At 42.9% G+C, this 17,287-nt stretch overlaps 2 protein-coding genes across 6 annotated transcripts in view; both read right to left on the reverse strand.

Moving 5' to 3' along the window:
* LOC124055185 (plakophilin-4-like) overlaps positions 1–9,570 on the reverse strand; it is a 38,780-nt gene extending 29,210 nt beyond the window's left edge. For 4 of the 5 annotated variants that reach the window (XM_046381725.1, XM_046381724.1, XM_046381723.1 and 1 more), the window contains exons 1-5: positions 9,349–9,570; positions 8,688–8,753; positions 8,237–8,410; positions 7,198–7,288; positions 719–942 (exon numbers count right to left, since the gene is read on the reverse strand). In XM_046381725.1, coding sequence (XP_046237681.1) covers positions 719–942; positions 7,198–7,276 — 303 coding nt within the window. In that variant the 5' untranslated portion in view covers positions 7,277–7,288; positions 8,237–8,410; positions 8,688–8,753; positions 9,349–9,570. Of the gene's footprint in view, positions 1–718; positions 943–1,777; positions 2,003–7,197; positions 7,289–8,236; positions 8,411–8,687; positions 8,754–9,348 lie in introns of those variants that run through there. The other variant, XM_046381726.1, reaches the window with a different exon arrangement.
* Positions 9,571–10,289: 719 nt separating this feature from the next.
* LOC124055442 (four and a half LIM domains protein 2-like) lies at positions 10,290–14,065 on the reverse strand. The gene is made up of 5 exons (XM_046382300.1): positions 13,830–14,065; positions 13,570–13,744; positions 12,674–12,843; positions 11,921–12,107; positions 10,290–10,984 (listed from the first exon to the last, which is right to left on the reverse strand). The coding sequence occupies exons 1-5, from the start codon at positions 14,040–14,042 to the stop codon at positions 10,833–10,835; spliced, it is 897 nt and encodes a 298-aa protein (XP_046238256.1). The 5' UTR covers positions 14,043–14,065; the 3' UTR covers positions 10,290–10,832.
* Positions 14,066–17,287: the final 3,222 nt, after the last annotated feature.

A 17,287-nucleotide genomic window follows, 5' to 3' on the forward strand; every position in this document is an offset into this window, starting at 1 on the left:
AATCCTCAGGATTTGCTCAGTAAATTTGGGTGAATCACAGGCTTCATTTATCCTGTAAGCAGGGCAGAGCCACAAGGCTGGTGCTCCCCCTATCACAGTCAGAGGGTGACAGGAAGTTGGCTTGTCACTATCAGGGTTTGGTTTTCGAGACAGGCCTAATGGGTACAGGCCCAGGGCCTGGACTGAACACTTCTGTGTGAAGTGACGGTTAACATCTGCTGGAAAGTCAATCAAACAACCGCAAAGAGGCACAAAATGACCACCAAGACATCCAAAATGATTACAGAAAGACAAAGACATGCAAATCCCCACCAAAGGACGCAAACAACCACACACGTATGCAAAACTACCACCAAGAGATGCAAAAGAGACACAGAACTTCCACAAAGATGCAACACACGTCTCATTATGTGTCCATCATGTCGCCATCTTAAGATGGAGACGTCTCACGTCTGCAGGCTATTTGGAGATACAATAGCAGCTATGCATTATTTCATATTAGAATATAACTTGTTGTCCCATTTAAGGAGTTTATGAGCAATGAGGTGCCAGTTTAACGCCAACAGGCCACACGTCAGTAGCAGATAAGATCATTCATCCAGGGGTGTCAGCGCGAACGCAGACGCAAAACCAGACATCAAAAGTGAATTTATTGGTGAGTAAATGAAAAAGCACACACAACAACAAGGGTGTGACTGCTGCATCTTCTGCCTCCTACCTGCTCTTTGACAGAAGCCAGGAGGTTGGTGGTGGTGGTGTTGTTGCTGCTGCTGCTGCCACTGCTGCTGTTGGCGTTCTGCGGGAGGCCGTGACCGCTCGGCCCCTCTCTGACCGCCATGGTCCCTTCCCCCTCTGCGTCCCCTTCCTCCATCTCCTCCACCTCCCCGCGATAGTCCGGAGCCGGCTGGCTGCTGAGGCGCCCTCTCTGACCCTGCAGGAGGACTACAAGGCGGTCAGGATGTAGACAAGGTGGAGGCACAGTGAACAGAAAACCCACTGTCACATCCCCAGGGCCTCTGAGTGTGTCAAAGTGCGACTTTACAGAGACCATATTGTGTTTTACCTACAATAATAATCCTGCAGGGATTCACTCTGACCTTAACCTCTGTGCTCTTTTGTTTTTAAACCTCTCGAATATCCCTGCAGGGACTCGTCGTGAATCCACGGTGACTTTACGATGTCGCTGTAATATTCCCACAACAGCTCAGTGGGGACTGTTTTTTTGTCTTTCTGTGCGCCTGTATTATCAGCTTCTACAGGGATCCACAATGAGGCTCAATAACAACATCAGTGCTTTCTCTTTTACAGATATACATTTAATCTCCTGTGGTATTATGAGGCTGTCCAGTGGGGATTTCAACCCTTCACTGATGCATGTTATCGCATGATTCATCATCAATACAGTAGCAATAGTTTTACCTTAAAGGTTAAGCCTTGCATTTGCAGGTGTGCATGCACGCGGCACAGGAGGCATTTAAGAGCATGTCACGTTCGTGGTTTTTCTCCCCACAGCCATGATAGAGCTTGAGCTGTCCTTGACGAGCCTTCATCATATGCTACACGCAGCCTGTCTGTCAAACGTGCACATCAATCACTCAACCACACTCTGGCAGCCAAGGACGAGGTCACAGCGACTCACCGGACCGGAGACCGGGCAGCGCGGCTGCACTGAAACCGACCCCCCCCCCCACCACCACGTCTCCGCTTCCGAGCCTGGTTCACACGAACCGAGCTGCCCGTCCGCCCGGCTGCGGCTGCGGCTGTCAGCGCGACTCACCGGCCAGATGTTGCTGTGAGAAGCAGGCCACAGCTGGCTCGATCCGTCCTGTTACGCATCCATCCTCTTCCTGCGGGCGGCCGTGGCGGCTACTCCATCCCCACGCGCCGACGCACAAATAAACAAACAGCAAACAGTCCCCGTGCGCGTCCACACGCTCCTCGTGCAATATCGTGTGTGTGCGTGTGTGTGGATGCGCGGTTTTCTTCTTCTTATCCGGTGTGGGGTTTCAATGCACCCATCCACCCCCGGCGTCCGCGCGGCACCCAGCCTCCCACCCACCTCCCCGCCCAGCCGCTGTTACCGATCAGCGGCGTGACGTCACCATGCGGCTATGGATTATTTTCCGATATGGGAATCGATCAGCTGCTGATGCACCGGTGCGTGTGCTGCTGCAGGAGCCGTTTGCTGATGCACCGCGGCGGCTTCGCGCAAAAGGCGCTGCTGGGGAGGAAGGATGCAGCCTGCAGCCTGCAGCCCGTGTGTGTGTGTGTGTGTGTGTGTGTGTGTGTGTTTTCTCCTCCCTCGCTGTAGGCCTCACTGGTCCTTATGGACAATTTAATAGCAAAAGTTTATGAAGCACTTCACTCTGAATTATGGCAGTCCGAGAAGATCTTTAAGTTTCTTTTTAAATCAATTGATTGATTTTTATCAGCTTTTTTTAATTTAGTACAAAAAAAAATCAACATATTTTTGCACGCTGAGCGGATAAATTAAGTCACAATAAATAGTCCTAGCTTGACAGCTTTGAAATAAATCCAAATTATGGATAAACGGAAACTCAAAGCTTTCTGAAGATGCACCCAGAACAAGCTCAGCCGTATGGTCCTTTACCTCCTGCCGGATTAAAGGATGAGTTCACCCAAATTAAAAACGGAGCTGCTTACTCATGCTCAGGCTGTCAACTGTTTTCACTGGGACTACTTCTTTGGTTGGAAGCAGTTCAGATGAGAAGGTGTGTTTTTTTTGGGGGGTTAACCAGATAAAAAGGGGAGCGAGTGGCTTTCTTCCATCCACTTCCACTGTGACACACATTTCTGCTTAGCCCGAAATGTTTCGAAAGCACCTAATCACATTTGTCTTCTCATGTCAACCCACATGAATTACGCTGCAACTCAAGAGGAAAAACAACAGCACACACGTACATGCACATGCCCATTTATTGAAGTAATAACTGAGAGTCCGTGTGCAGTCGTAGAGACAAGCGGGGTCTTACATTGAGTTGTGTCAGGTGGATTTTCTCCTCATTACAAACACTTTTCAAAGCTGCCTTCTTCAGTCTCCGGTGGTCCATCTGCATTTAGAGGATGAACTGATCCCACAAGGAGATTAAAAAAGCAAAATGGACATACAAGGAACAAAACTTTGCAGGGAGAACCTAAACCACTAAAAGTTCCCGCTGTTGGTTTGCAAAATACCACCAACTCACAGAGAGAAGAGGAAGAAACTCGTTTTTAAACTGTAAATACCTGAATATTCAACACTCCATAAAAATAAACCCGTTCTCCAGGGCAAACGATATCAAAAGACGATACATTCGCCACCGTTCATACTGCAAAATAGACAGAGTGAAGCGTCTAGTTTGGACAACACTCGACTCTAACACCACACACAGATAAATTATACATCATTGCTTAAGTATATTATGTTTAAAATGGTGACAGCCCTCATTCAGACAGTTGTGCTGAACACGACACATCTCCTGTAAGAGTTTTAAAAGGAAATTCTTTTCAAATGAGAGTAACTGGCACTGCAGCATCAGTTTCTGAGACGCGGGTGATGAATGTGGGACAAACCGGGAGCTTTAATCCTGCTGTTATACCCAAATAAAATCACCCTGATCCTTTTCATTTTAAGAGCATTTTCTTCACCTGACAAATGTCCCCCCTGCAGGATTAGGATTTTACTGTCGCCGTCAGGTTCACAGTTGAGGCTAAAAAATCATAACTGTTAAATGACTCAAGGCTGAACTGTCCATCAAATGTCACCGAAATACATTAGATTTTGATATGTCCTTAAAACCAAGCTAATTCTGCAAGCACACGGGCAATTAGAAGAAGAAGAGGAGGAGGAGGACTTCCAATGTTTGCTGTAGTTTGGGAGCCAAGGTCCAAACTAATGTTGAATAAACTGTTCAGCTGCATAGTGCTAGCAAAAAAAAAAAAAGGAAATATCAGGCTCCTGATGAGTGTAAATGTTTCCGGCCTCCTCCATCCATGAATATTTCATATCTTCGGTCTCATTTGGGTCCCAATTCTCAGAAAAGACTGCACTTAATTTAAGTTTTCATGCAGGAAAAAAGGCACCGAATTTTCAGCCTTTAGTACAACAAAAGGGTGCAAAAGTGGTTCAAAAGCTGCAGGGATCACCAAGTTACGTGTCTGAATTTTTAAGACCTTAATAGTAACACCACATAAACTTCCATTAAGTATCTGTTTTATGATCATACTGGACCAAGTGCAGCAGAAACCTTCAAGTTACAGTTTGCACAACAATTCCTACAGATAAAATCAGTTTAATTAATGCAACTGTGAACATTACTGTCCACAAAAGGCAAGACAGAACATTTAAGACTTGTTCTTGAGTATTTCTTGGCCATATGTTACACATTTCATCCACTCCACCAACACCAAGAAAAGTTTTCATAGGCAAAAATGCTGCCACAGTGACCATTTCTCTCATGTGAGCAGAACGAAGTCCCATCAGAGGGATAAACACACGTCATGAGATGGAGGGTTTGGTGTGACCAGGCAGTGCGCTAACACTAAGTTCTCCTACTGATGTCTACAAAGTCAAAACACTGCACGAGCAGGGAAAAACTGCTTGGTTGGCATGTTCAGAACTCACTTCTCAAAAAGTCGCCCGCCTAAACCTTCACAGGGAATTCACACCGGACTTGACTTTCAGCTCGTCTCTGCTGAAGGTGGCTGTTTTCTTTCTGTTTCCCAGCTTTATCTGTTGCTGCATGAGTTTTGGTTTATTAGCCTGAACGGGAACGCAGCAACATAACACTGAAGGATTTAAACAAGCAGAAAAGACCCAGTTTAGTTCTATCCTTAGCAAAGCTTCTGACACATTTGGACCAACATCAAACATTTTAGTCAATTTACTGATGAGTGTCCCAATTCATAAAGTTAGTACTTAAAATGTTCTGGAGACGAGTAAACATCACTTTGGACAGTTTATTTTGTTTTGAGTTGCTTTTTCATTCATTTAATGACAGTAAAGTGCACATTATGCACATTTTTGTTTTATTTTAGGGGCAAACAACAGAATTATGCAGGAGAAAAGAAGAAAAGAGCAACCTTTGGCAGAACAGCAACCTAAAAATCATTTCTGGCCCCAGGGCTGCTGTCCACCCCTGCAGCCGAGAGCAGGAGCCCTTGATCAAAACAAATAATACTTCACATCACTGAAACCACATTTCATTTGCACAAACACTTTAAAGTTCACTAACTCGATCTTCATATAACCAGGGAGGGAAGCCAACGCCACCCGAAAGCAGGTCAAGTTAAGGACGACGCCCTGCGTTAGTGTTAGTTTCCCGGCCTGTCAACAACTCGTCTTTCAAATCGAGAAATACTGAAATAAAAATAAGAATACAGCGAGCACTGACACATCTACTCAACAAAATCTGTGTGAACTCTTTTTACAAATTAAAGCGAATAAATAGAGAGAACAGTACCTTTGCATAAACATGAGTACAAAACAGTCAGTGGATGTACAATAAATGCGAGTGAATGTTCGTGGATTTGTGAAGCCATGAACCAGCGTTGAGGCGCGAACCGGGACGCACTACTCCAGGTCGTCCACGTCCTCCGTCGCGATGGTGCTCGTCTGTTCAGAGGTCACGCCTGAAAAACAACAAGCAAACGTCCGCTAAAACGTCTGGAAACCATCCAGAATCGAACAAGCCTGCAAACTCTCCCTCTCAGCTGAAGTAACAAATGAAGAGGATAAGCACATACTCGAGGCATCGTCGTCATTTGGAGACTTCTTCTCCTCGACGTAGCCATGACTCAGCAGCTTGGACATGCTGACCGGTGGAGCCTTCTTATCGTAGGACCTGAAGAGGCAACAGGACACAGGAAGCTAAAGGCTTACGCTTCACCACAATTAGGTATTTTGCCAACAAGAACGACATCAACAGAAAGTTGTTATTTAGATGAGATTTTCTCACGTTCTCTTGTATTTGCTGGTCACAGAAAGATTCTGCATCTCACTGGCGACACCATCAGGAGAAGTCTGCGGGATGGAGAAGTGTTTGTTTGTGACAGTTCTGAACGTAGCGGCGACATTATCGAACATATAAATACGCGCGGTTTTCACTTAGCATCTAACACAACAAAGGATGAAATGATGGAAGAAATTATCATACGAAATCAGTCATGCAATGGAAAATGAAGAAACTAGCATGAACAAAAAACTGGCTCGGATTCAGTTATCAAAGCATTCTGACTGTGTTACACACCTCCAAATACATATGACTCGATGTAAGGGATGCTCATTACTTTAGCTGAAGGATTTTTGTCATTGATGACACAAGAATGTTTGCTTTTTTGCATATTTTTTCCCCCTCTCGTTAACATTCTTATACTGAATTAAGTTTGCATTTACGGTTCGCAACTTGTCATTTTCAAATCCTAATTCTGCTTTTTAGCCAAGTGTCTGCTACAAGATATCAGTGTTGACATGACTAACACAGAATATGGAGTTGAAATCATTACACAGGTTTTCTTTCTCTGTACTCACCTGAAATGTTCATGGATATTTCCTCAAAGCTGCCACTCAGAAAAAGCACAGGATAAAACTGAATCCGAACAAACTTTAATCAAACTGCGAATGCGATGATGGAGGGGGAAAAAAAAAACAAAACCAGGTGACACAAAGGAAAGATGATGGCGAAAATGTATAAATAAATAAATGGATGGAAGACACTGAAATCGACCAGTTTGTTCCTTTCACCTTATCAGGGGAAAATCTCTCGGTCTCTTTTTCCCAGGACGAATTGTTATCGGTGCCAAACGGTGCAGTCAGAGGCCGCATGCGAGCCTTCGTCTCGCCGTCGGGAGATGTCGCTTTGCTTCCGCTGTAGGTGCAAAATCACGGTGAAATACGACATGAAATTACAGCTCGCCGCTTTTCACAATTCGGGAAATTTCGGCTGTGGTCCGTACGGTCGGCTTGTGCTTTACATGATGAATACCGTCATAAGATCTTCTACTTTCCCCATGACGTTGTTCAAACTTGTAGTCTTGGATTTTTGTAAGCTTCACATTTTTTGACAACTCGCAACTTTCTCTGCACCGACACAATAAACATCAGAGGGCTCTGAATGGCACACAAAGCCATCAGCCACCGACCTGCTGCGACGCGTCCTCACCACATTTCTCACTTGTGTGTCTAACCAGCCTTCTTACCTCTTTGATTCTTCACCGCCAAACCAGTTCGCAGGTGGATTGTACGGCTTCTTCGGTTTGTCATCAGCCTCAACGTCATGACTCAGCAGCCCTGCAGGGGGAGGGGACACAATGATCAAAACACTGCCAGCTATTGTGAGCACTGGACTGTAACTCACCAAACATATGATATTCAGCTTGCAATCTATTCAGCTCAGGGGCTCAATTACTCTGCCACAAAGCAAGCTTTACAATCTGCCTTTTAGGCAGCATCTGTGAGAAGTCACAGCAGGCTTCTTCACAGTGGAAGAAATGTGCATAACAACACATGCTAAGCAGCAATTCTTAAAGCACAACGAACAGTGAGGGGCAGTCGAGTAAAACCACGAGGAGAAATTCTGAATTTTGTGAAATAGTTTGCTGCTTAGGAGCCAGCATGTGTGCCTAACTTACAAAAAGATAAAAAGCACTGATAACAAAGTTAAACAAGGAGTCTGCCGCTGGCTAAAAGCAATGTCATTTTCAACTGACAATAAAGCGTCCATGTAGAACTCAACGCTGTTGTTTTTTCCCCTGGAAATTGAAGTCAGCGATGCTGCAGTTTCAATAAACAAAAAGGGATCTTTTATGTTTTCCCAAAATGCATTAAAAACATGTTTGAAACAGGAGCCCCTCTTTCATGTTGTGGACCGCTAAGCCACTTGCTCAGGATTTGCATTTCAAAGAGCTGAGCCACAAGTGCCAACATCAAACAAATCAGCTGGGATGTTTATTTTAAAATGTGATGACTTCCACTGCGTGGTTTACTGTGCAGCTGAGATAAACTCTTGACTCTGAGGGCAGGAGGAGGTTAGGCAGATTTCCTCATCTAAATGTGCAAAAGGAGACGTTAAGACACTACAGACCACAGGCCGGTGTAACTAATACAATCACAGAAGCAGTCTTCAGATGAATTTGTGCTCAGTATTTCAGTGCATCCTGTCATAAAACTATGTACGTATCTGAAAGGCTTTAGTAAAAATGACAAAACAACACATTTTAAACTCAGAAAACCCTTTACCTTTGTGTCCTCCTCCCTTTGCGAGTTTCACGTAGTCCGAGTCCGTCTCAAATATCCCCACGCGCCGTCCGCTGATCCTCTCCGCTGGAGCGCTTTCATCAGCGCTCTGGGACAGGCCAGGGATCTGGGAGGTCGGTCCAGTCACGCCGGTGGTCACAGCCCCGGGTTTTATGCCTGCAGTGATTTATGCAATGAGAATTAGATTCACTCTATTTGCTACATTTAAAAATGTACTATATTATAAACAAATGAATGCTTCCTTGGAATACTCAGCACTTCTTGTGGCTTGAGGCCATAATGTATTTCAGCTTAAAATGTCTAGGCTAAGTTTTATAAATGAATATATTCATTTTGAAATATAATGCATAAATATATAATTTGTACCAGGTAAAGGGGACAGAAAACCCTTTGGTTTAGAAATTCATGCAAACGCAACTGAATTTGGTCTCACCACCGGGCTTGGTCCTTCGATGGTTGGGTACCGCAGCACTCATTTCAACTGAAGGCACAATACAATCTGATGATGAAGGGAATAAGTTATAGTCTGTAAGTGCACAATCAAACACGATTGTTTGGAAACATAAGCTATGAGATATGACTACAGGCCTGAATTAGCAATAGCCCATTTCAGAACACAGCATGAACACCTGAGCACAACCTGCTGCCTATTAAAGGAACAGAGAGGGGCTAGCAGCTAATTAAAGAGATTTCCGATAAACTACTTAGTAGAGAGCATGTGTCTACCAGGAAAACACAAAAACATTCATGAAAGTTAGGCCGAGTTATTCGAACTGTGTGCCGTTAACAAATAGCTATGCTGTCTTAAATGACCAATTTCTTTAATGGAGTTTGGCATTGTGTTTCCTCATAAGAAGCGGCCTGTATGCGTCCACTCGACATTGCGGCTATTAGGATACTGATGAAATTGTCAACTGAAAAATCAAGGAAATTATTTGCGTAAGTGCCAAGCAAAGTATATTAAAATCACAACCACTGACAACAGCCACAATATCAAATGTTATATAAAAGACATTTACAGACATTCATTTAAAATCCCACTTTGCAGAGAATGTATAAGTTACATGCCAACCAGAGTAAAAATGTAGACTGACCATACACACAATGTAGCATCGATAGATAAAAGCACACAATACTGAAAGACGTGCAACCCATATAATTCTGTAGCGGCACAGTTTAATTTAGCCAAGAAGCTAACAAAGCCTTGCTAATTTAGTTAGCCGCCTAGCTAGTTGCCGCAGTGGCTTTCCAGCGTTAATCTTACTTTGCGCTGCAACAACGCTACTTTTTAGTCAAGCAGCTAACAATGCAACTCGCACAAAATTATACGCATATCTTACATCACACGTTATTTCTCTTTTGTTGAAATTGTGGAGCGGCTTTTCGCAATTCAATTCCGCTGGCTTCTTCTAATTCAGCAGGCGAGGATGGACAAACACACTTCCTGTGGCACCTGCTGCCTACTTCCGGTCCGCTAAACAAAGATCGTGTATAAAAGAACAACCCTTACGTAATTTTGTAGGCTGTGAAGTTAGTGGTTGTATCATCACCACGACGATATAAGGCAAAGTGGGGAGAGGAGACCTTCCAATGGGACAGAGTGAGAGCTCTTTTTAATATTCATGCTGCATCAGGAGACGATCTTCGGTCTGCGTCTCTGATTTGTCTTCATGTTTTAGCTATTAATTTGTCGTAAAAATGTAACGTATCAATATTGGTTGGACTTATTATCAAATAAGCATCTCACGAGAATGTAAAGATCCCTTTACAACGTTCCAAGGCTCCTCCTGGTTATAAAGCAGAACAGTTTATTTTTGCGTTGTAATGTGATCATTCTGTTGTGATATTCATGTTTGAACTAACACAGCTGAGTATTTTTTCCCACTGTTAGCTGTTCGTGTTGTGCAGTGCAGTGGTTTGATTGCACATGTTCTGTTGGAATATAAGACTGAACTGACCTGACTCAGCTTCAGGTTAACATTGACAGCCAGTAATCATTCATTCAATCCAATAAATCTTTATTGGGTTCAACAGATGTAGATTGATAGATAGATCATATATATACATACATACAGTATTAGTAGTATTGTATTAGTTATGTAGTTATGTTAAAGCAAAATCATGCAGTTCTTGTACCTGAAAATAAGAGCTTCAAAATCATTTCAATGGTTTGCTGACTTGTAAAGAGGATGGTGCTGTGAGGGGACCAAATTGCAAAGAAAACAAATTCTCACATAATTTTGGCTGAAGAACACAATGCCATCCAATAAAATGATTTAAAATGCTCTTAATAAGCTGTAAAATCTCTATTGAATACGGTTATTTTGATGCCACATGCAGAGTTTTATTCCAAAATTAGAGATTTTCTGGATTCTTTTTTTTCAAAGCAAAACACAAATAACTACATTTTGTAATTAATGCTTCAACTATATTAACACAGTATCATTGCATGCATGAAACACCTCTGCAGTGAGACCAGGTTAATGTGTGAGAAACCAATAAATGAAACAATGCAACAAAGCTCTGCTTAGGAGAGCACTGCCTGTGCTCTCTGAGCGCCAGCCGGGTTGGAGATCACTCAGAAGTCTTTGCTGCAGTCGGGGCAGAGGATGTCATCTTTGCATGTCAGGAAACCCCGGCCGACCAGAGACACGCAGCACCTTTTGCAGTTGAAGCAGTCGTTGTGCCACTGGCGGTGCTCAAACGAGATGTATTTGCTGCCCCCGAGGCCTGAGGCAGCAAGAGCAACAAAAAGGAGTCGTGAGCAGGATGTAATTTAAGGAATGAGAAGGCAGACACCAACTGTCTTCAGGGGCCACATTTGTCCTGTCCATATATCCTACCTATAATCAATTAGTTATTGAGAATGACTAAATCTTGATGGAGAGTTTCTGTTTTAACCAGTGCAGCACGGCACTAGTGGTCTCAGCGTTGTGACTCGAGTCAGCGAATGCGAAAGGTAATTTCACATGGCCGTCTAATCATCTAATAGACAGAAAAGCAGACAGCGAAAACAAAGCTGTAGAAAGGGACAGACGTTTGCATGGAAACTCTCCCCACATTCCTACCGCCAGCTCAACAACCCCCCACCCCTAATCAGCAACAGCCTCATGATGTCTGTAATTTAATAATCCTGTAATTAAAGGTGATTGGATACACAGGATCCAGACGGAAGCATATGATCAGGGAGTGACTGGGTTGATGTTTTAAAGGATCATTCTACTTTATTTCACCCAATTTGATTTTACTACTCAGCCTGTGTGATGTCACTTGTCGTGACTTCAAGACCACAAAGAAACTCGCTTTGATTATTGATTATATTCTTAAGATTTGTTTCCAATCACTATGTTCATTTTTCCATGGGATGAGTTTATGTAAAACTGTCTCCATTTCTTAGAACAGGAGTCACATAACCTATCCTGGTTGGATGAATCAGCAGACATGTCTGTTTGACAGGTTCAAGAATCTCATTTAAAACATCAACATCAATCATTCGCATCATCGCACTGTAAAGGCTAACAAAATGGCAGAACTGGCAAAACCTAAAATTAGTGTCTCCCTGCTTTTTCATGAACATCAAGGGAGTAAAAATTTCAAGTCATTTCTTTCGCCTGGGCCTCATTTTTGCACAGCTCAATTCGTGTGCTGCTGCAGGCCGAGCTTTACCGCTGATCGGGGTGGTGCAGTAGGCACATTTCTTGGCAAACAGGTTGCAGAAGCAGTTGAGGCAGTAGGCGAAGTCGTCCCGAGAGGTGAACCGCTGGCCGGCCAGCTGCTGCTTGCACCCGATGCAAACGAAGCACTCCTTGTGCCAAGGCTGGTCACGGTAGTTCACTCCTCCAGTGGTGATGGGCTGAAAGATACGCAACCGTAAGTGCTTCATCTTTCAACACAGAGCGTCTCTAAAGAGGCGGAGCTCCTAGACATGAACGTGTAGCTCCATAACGCTTAATTTCTCTTTCATTTGTGCTGTTTACTGATGGTTTAGTCGCAGAAAAGCCGCACGACTGATGTCTTACCTACCAGCTTTGAGCAGAATAAGACCTGTTTCCTGCCCCTAACTGTTTCATGACACCCATGTGAGTCTTCATCCCTCTTTGACTGTAAGTCTTTTCATAACTCCATTATTAGCAATTGTACAGCCATAAAAATATGGAGTCTTTGGTTTGAATATTTCACTTAGTATAAACACCACAGTACCTAAATGATATGTTGAGCTTTAACTTTAAAGCTACCCAGGGGATGTCCAGGGTACCTAAAAGGCCTCTCGAGGAGATTACTGATCTGCTAGCGACCAAAGCAAGAACTAAATCAGGTGCATTTGCAGAGAATCATCATAACATCAAAACACTAACACAGTCAGCAGCTCTCGTCAGCATCGAGACAAGCGACTGTGAGTCACTCAGTGTGCTTTTTTACCTTCTTGCAGTGGACGCACTGCTGGGCAAACTGCTTCTCATAGCAGGGCAGGCAGTAGTTGTTGGCGTCCCTCTGCACGAAGCTCCTGGTGCCCATGGGCTGCTGGCAGCGGTTGCAGATGAAACAATTCTCGTGCCAACTGTTGCCCTTATGCTCCATCTTTTTAGAGCCTGGGTGGGTGGAGGAGGAGGAGGCAGACAGAGAGAGGGAGAGGCAGAAAAAGGAATGGGAGGGTGGGAGGGAAGGAAAGGCAAGAGACAGAAAGGAGTCCTCACGCTGACACAAGTTATTTCTCACTTTAATCAATCATCGTCAACTCACTAAAACTATTACATCTGCAACAACCCAATAATAACATGCAGGCTCATCGTCATCGTCATCATGACATTTTATCATATCACCAATTCTCTGTGCAGAGAGGAGCCATCTTATGCCCGAGTTTTCGTGTATATGCAGTAATTACATGTACTGAAGGATACTGTAGATGAACAGTATCCTTCAGACATTTGGATCAGCCTCAACTAATTACAGCTAATAACAACGCGCTGATGCTTCATGAGCTCTCATAAGAGCTCATGTGGCAAAACAAAACACATGAAGGTCAAAGGCCACCAAGCCGCCTAATGGATTTTGTAGTCAGTAGATTTTGACAGACAGTCTTGCATACTTTTGACTTCTGTACATTTGCGCTGTTAACATCGCCTCTGATGCTTCAAATTTGAATTCATTCACTACAATAACGAAAATATGGACTTAAAAATCCAGAAAAAGCAAGAAAATAAAAGCATGTATCATCAGTACTTAAGCCACTGCACCAATCTTTGCTGAAATAACCAAACACTGGCCCTAACGGAAAGGATTTCTCCATCTCTGGTGCTACGATCAGGCCCCCTCACCTGGCATGATGGTCTTCAGGCATGCGTGGCACTTGGCTGAGAACTCGTTGCTGTAGCACTCGATGCACATCGGCATGTCATCCTTGGTGGCAAAAGGCCAATCCACCAGAGATCGGCTGCACTTAATGCAGAGGAAGCATTCGCTGTGCCAGTGGCGGTCCTTGTACGACAGATCCTGTGGAGGAGAGAACGTTTGGTTTTTGATGGAAATCAGCAGAAAGGTTGACTTTCATGGAGAGAATACAGGTTAGAACATTCACCTTGCTGGTGCAGCCGATGAGCAACTGGCAAACCTCACAGTTGTGGGAGAAAAGAGCCTCGTAGCACTTAACGCAGTACGGGTTTTCCTCCTTCAGGATGTACTTTTGCCCATACAAGGACTCCTTGCACTCTGTACAGTCGTAGCGTTCAGTCATTTTGACTGAAATCTCCTGTCTGAGCCACCTGTCTGGTAAAATAAAACATAAACACATTCAAAAACATTGTCATTGCACAAAATCTGTTGTCACTCAAACTTTAAACTTCAGACTTCAAAGCACGACAGGATCAACTCACAACCACACGGTTCAGTGAGTTACATCATGCCTCCATGAGCATGGGACCAGGTAGAGAATAAAGCTCTTCTGAAAGCTCCTGTAATCTCAACTGAGTACTACACAGAACAAATTAGAATAAGGAATGTCACAAACAGCCGCCAGATGGACACGCATTGTGCAGTAAATGCCTTCCACTTTCCTAATGGATATGATGTGACTCATAAATCTGGTTTACTTGTTCCAGAAGACCCAAAGATTTATTAGCTCTGCCTGTTTGAAGTTGCCTCCACGGCACCACCTGGAGAAGACAACATACAGGAAGAGGAATCTATCTATTGCTTTTTAAACTTTCATTCTGCGAGATTTTTTAAGGCTATTGGTCAGCACACAACATCATTAGAGGCTTAAATATTAATTCAAGATGTTGGACTCCCGCAGAAAATCTTATGCAACATCTGAAAAAATCAATTCTCAGAAGAAATCCAACCTGATTGGAAAACTGGAGGGACTTCAAAGGGGAAAATCAATCAGTGCTCATTGGATTACATTTAAAGAGCAGATTCTCCCACACCAACAAAGAAGACAGTTGAGAGAATTATGTGATGACAGTGTTGGTACAGACAGAAAGCAAAGCAACAGGAACAAAAACGACACTCTGTCCTTCTTTCTGCCTATTTTGGGAGTAATTAAATAAAGTGAATTAGCTGAAACACATTGGCTGCTTTTGATTAGAAATTCCATCAGATGCAGAGCAGTCAGTTTTCACATTTTTACCTTGCCACTTGTTGTTAAGTTTGTTAAGACTCTCTGTAGATGATCGCCAGTAATTAAATTCACAGGAATGGACGCCTGAATGTCAGAAATGATTGAATTATCGGGCTGAATGGGACTTTGTCACCAACATTTCTCCCTTCATTTCTTTCACCACAGAGACCAGACAGGGTGTCCACTGCCACTGGCGTCATGTGTACAACACAGTAAAAAAGAATTAAAGCTTAATAATGACAAACACAAAACATGTCACTCCTTCCTCAAACCAGGTTTGGAAAGTAGATTTAATTTTTGTTTTCCTCCATACTCCTCTATAATCCGTCTTTATCCTACTATAGACCATTTATACACACCCATGAGCTTGCTGTGATCATCTATACCTGTACACAAAGCCACAAAGCCCTCTATAAGCCATGTATACTCTAGTGTAAGCCAGCTACCCTCTGTACTCTCACTCCTCCACCCCTTTCATTTGTATTCTGTGGAACAGAACACAGTTCCTTGTTGTGCCTCTATAAAGCCATCCTCGTGCCATTTTCACACTCTTTAAACCGTTAAACTTTATTTTCAGAGTACATCCCTCCAACCAAGTTTACCAAATCCACAAGATATCATTTTAAGATTCAGCATCAACTAAACATGAGGCATCGAACATACTATTCAAAGAAAAAGATACTTCCACGCAACCCTTCAATAAACAAAAGAAATGCTGAACAATCCTCTGAACCTGGATTATATTCTGTGGATCACAAACAAGTGGAGGATTTTAAGTGGGGATAAAAACCAACAACGATTGGCAAAGGCAAAGAAAGCAGAAGTCTTACCCGTCAGACTCTGAGCCGGTTTGCACACTGGGACCAGAAGTGTCTACTGAGCGCTGAGGTCCATCTGCCTTTTAAAATTAGAGCAAGATGTGACCCACGATGGGGCATGAAGGTGGAGACGGTGGTGTGACCAGAGTGGGCAGGTCAGATTATATTTAGACCACTATAAATTCAAGCCAAAACGCTGAAAACCTTAACAAATGCTGCTTCACTTGTACAAGACACAATTGGATTTCTGAATGTGGGCATAACAAATAAATAATCAACATAACAAGCTGTCAGAACTGATATCACATGATCAGAGGGTGATTAGGTCAAAGTGAGCGGCTGCGAGCACACTCTTGGAAACTGAAAACCTGGTTCACAGGAGGATGTCGCTTGTTTCCTCCAGTAGAAGGAAAAAAAACTTCATTTAAAATAAAATGTGGTACAAAAAGTAACAAAGAAAAACTTCATGAAAGTCATGAAATTTAAACAATACAAGCAGTGTATTACTAAAATGGAAAAAAAACTAATTCAAAATTAATAAATAAGGTTAACTGATGTCTCTGAGCCAGCGGAAAACACATAATCAGAAATCAGAACATAACGAAACAGAAGCTCCAAACGATCAAACAAATTGCCTGATTAATCAGATCACAGAACTGTTTACAACCCAAACAGAACATGAACCGTCAAGTTACAAAGTGACCCAAAAGTCCCAAGCGCTGATATTCAACCACATCTCCAAATAAATTGAGAATAAACTGGGAGTCTGACTCAATCAGAATCAGAATTCATTTATTTATCCCCGGGGGGAAATTCTTTTCACTTCAATGAGGTGCTTTGAGCAGATATTCCAAAGAACAACGACAAAACTGTACCACCGAATTATCCTAACTTCAAAGATTCTGGAATGGCATAGTTTAAGCGATAAAAATGATAACATCACTGAGGTTTTTATATTTGTTCCAAACACAAATGCCAAGAATTAAATAAAATGATTTTGAGAATTATGAGGCAGGGAACGAAGTCTGGGATTGGGTATAAGACTCTTCAGTTATCCAATTAAAAAGGTCATCTCTCCCTTCATAACATTAAAAATGATTACCGGGATCCACAGATAAAAACTTTATCGAACGCAGGCTGGTGATATTCCACTGCAAGCCAGAAAAGCTGGCAGTGGGTTGAGCAAATACCTAAAAGAAGTTCATCTGTGGACATCACTCAAAATCTGGTTTAATGCAGTGAAGAAAAGCGGCAGCTGACAAGACGGAGCCAACAAATACAAGATTATGAAAAAAAAATCGATTTCCAGGAAGTGGAAGATGATAGATTGATATGATAGATTCACAAATCTATATGTTTATTACAACCCAGAAAAGGGAAGATCAGTAAAAAATAAAAAAGGAGGATTTGGATAAAACAAACTCAGGAATTTTGAAGGTCTTCAGCTGGAAGAATAAATCCATCCTGCTCATCACGACTGCCTTTCAGCTCTATTCATCTTCGTTTTGACTCTTTTGGCATCACAAAAGAGCCTAACGGACAGACGAACTTAGTTTTTATTACTTTCTTACCTCTTTGAATGAAAAGACCCACTCCAGT

This window comes from Scatophagus argus, chromosome 24, assembly GCF_020382885.2.
Source record: "Scatophagus argus isolate fScaArg1 chromosome 24, fScaArg1.pri, whole genome shotgun sequence".
Lineage (NCBI taxonomy): Eukaryota > Metazoa > Chordata > Actinopteri > Scatophagidae > Scatophagus > Scatophagus argus.

What these genes read in the sequence shown, in the direction of transcription:
- LOC124055442 (XM_046382300.1), bottom strand. Translation starts at nt 14,042, where the DNA reads ATGTGTTTATGTTTTATTTTACCAGACAGGTGGCTCAGACAGGAGATT. An exon ending in AGTGCGTCCACTGCAAGAAG is followed by an intron (nt 12,108 to 12,673) that starts GTAAAAAAGCAC and finishes CGTATCTTTCAG; the next exon opens with CCCATCACCACTGGAGGAGT. An exon ending in CTGCACCACCCCGATCAGCG is followed by an intron (nt 10,985 to 11,920) that starts GTAAAGCTCGGC and finishes TTGCTGCCTCAG; the next exon opens with GCCTCGGGGGCAGCAAATAC.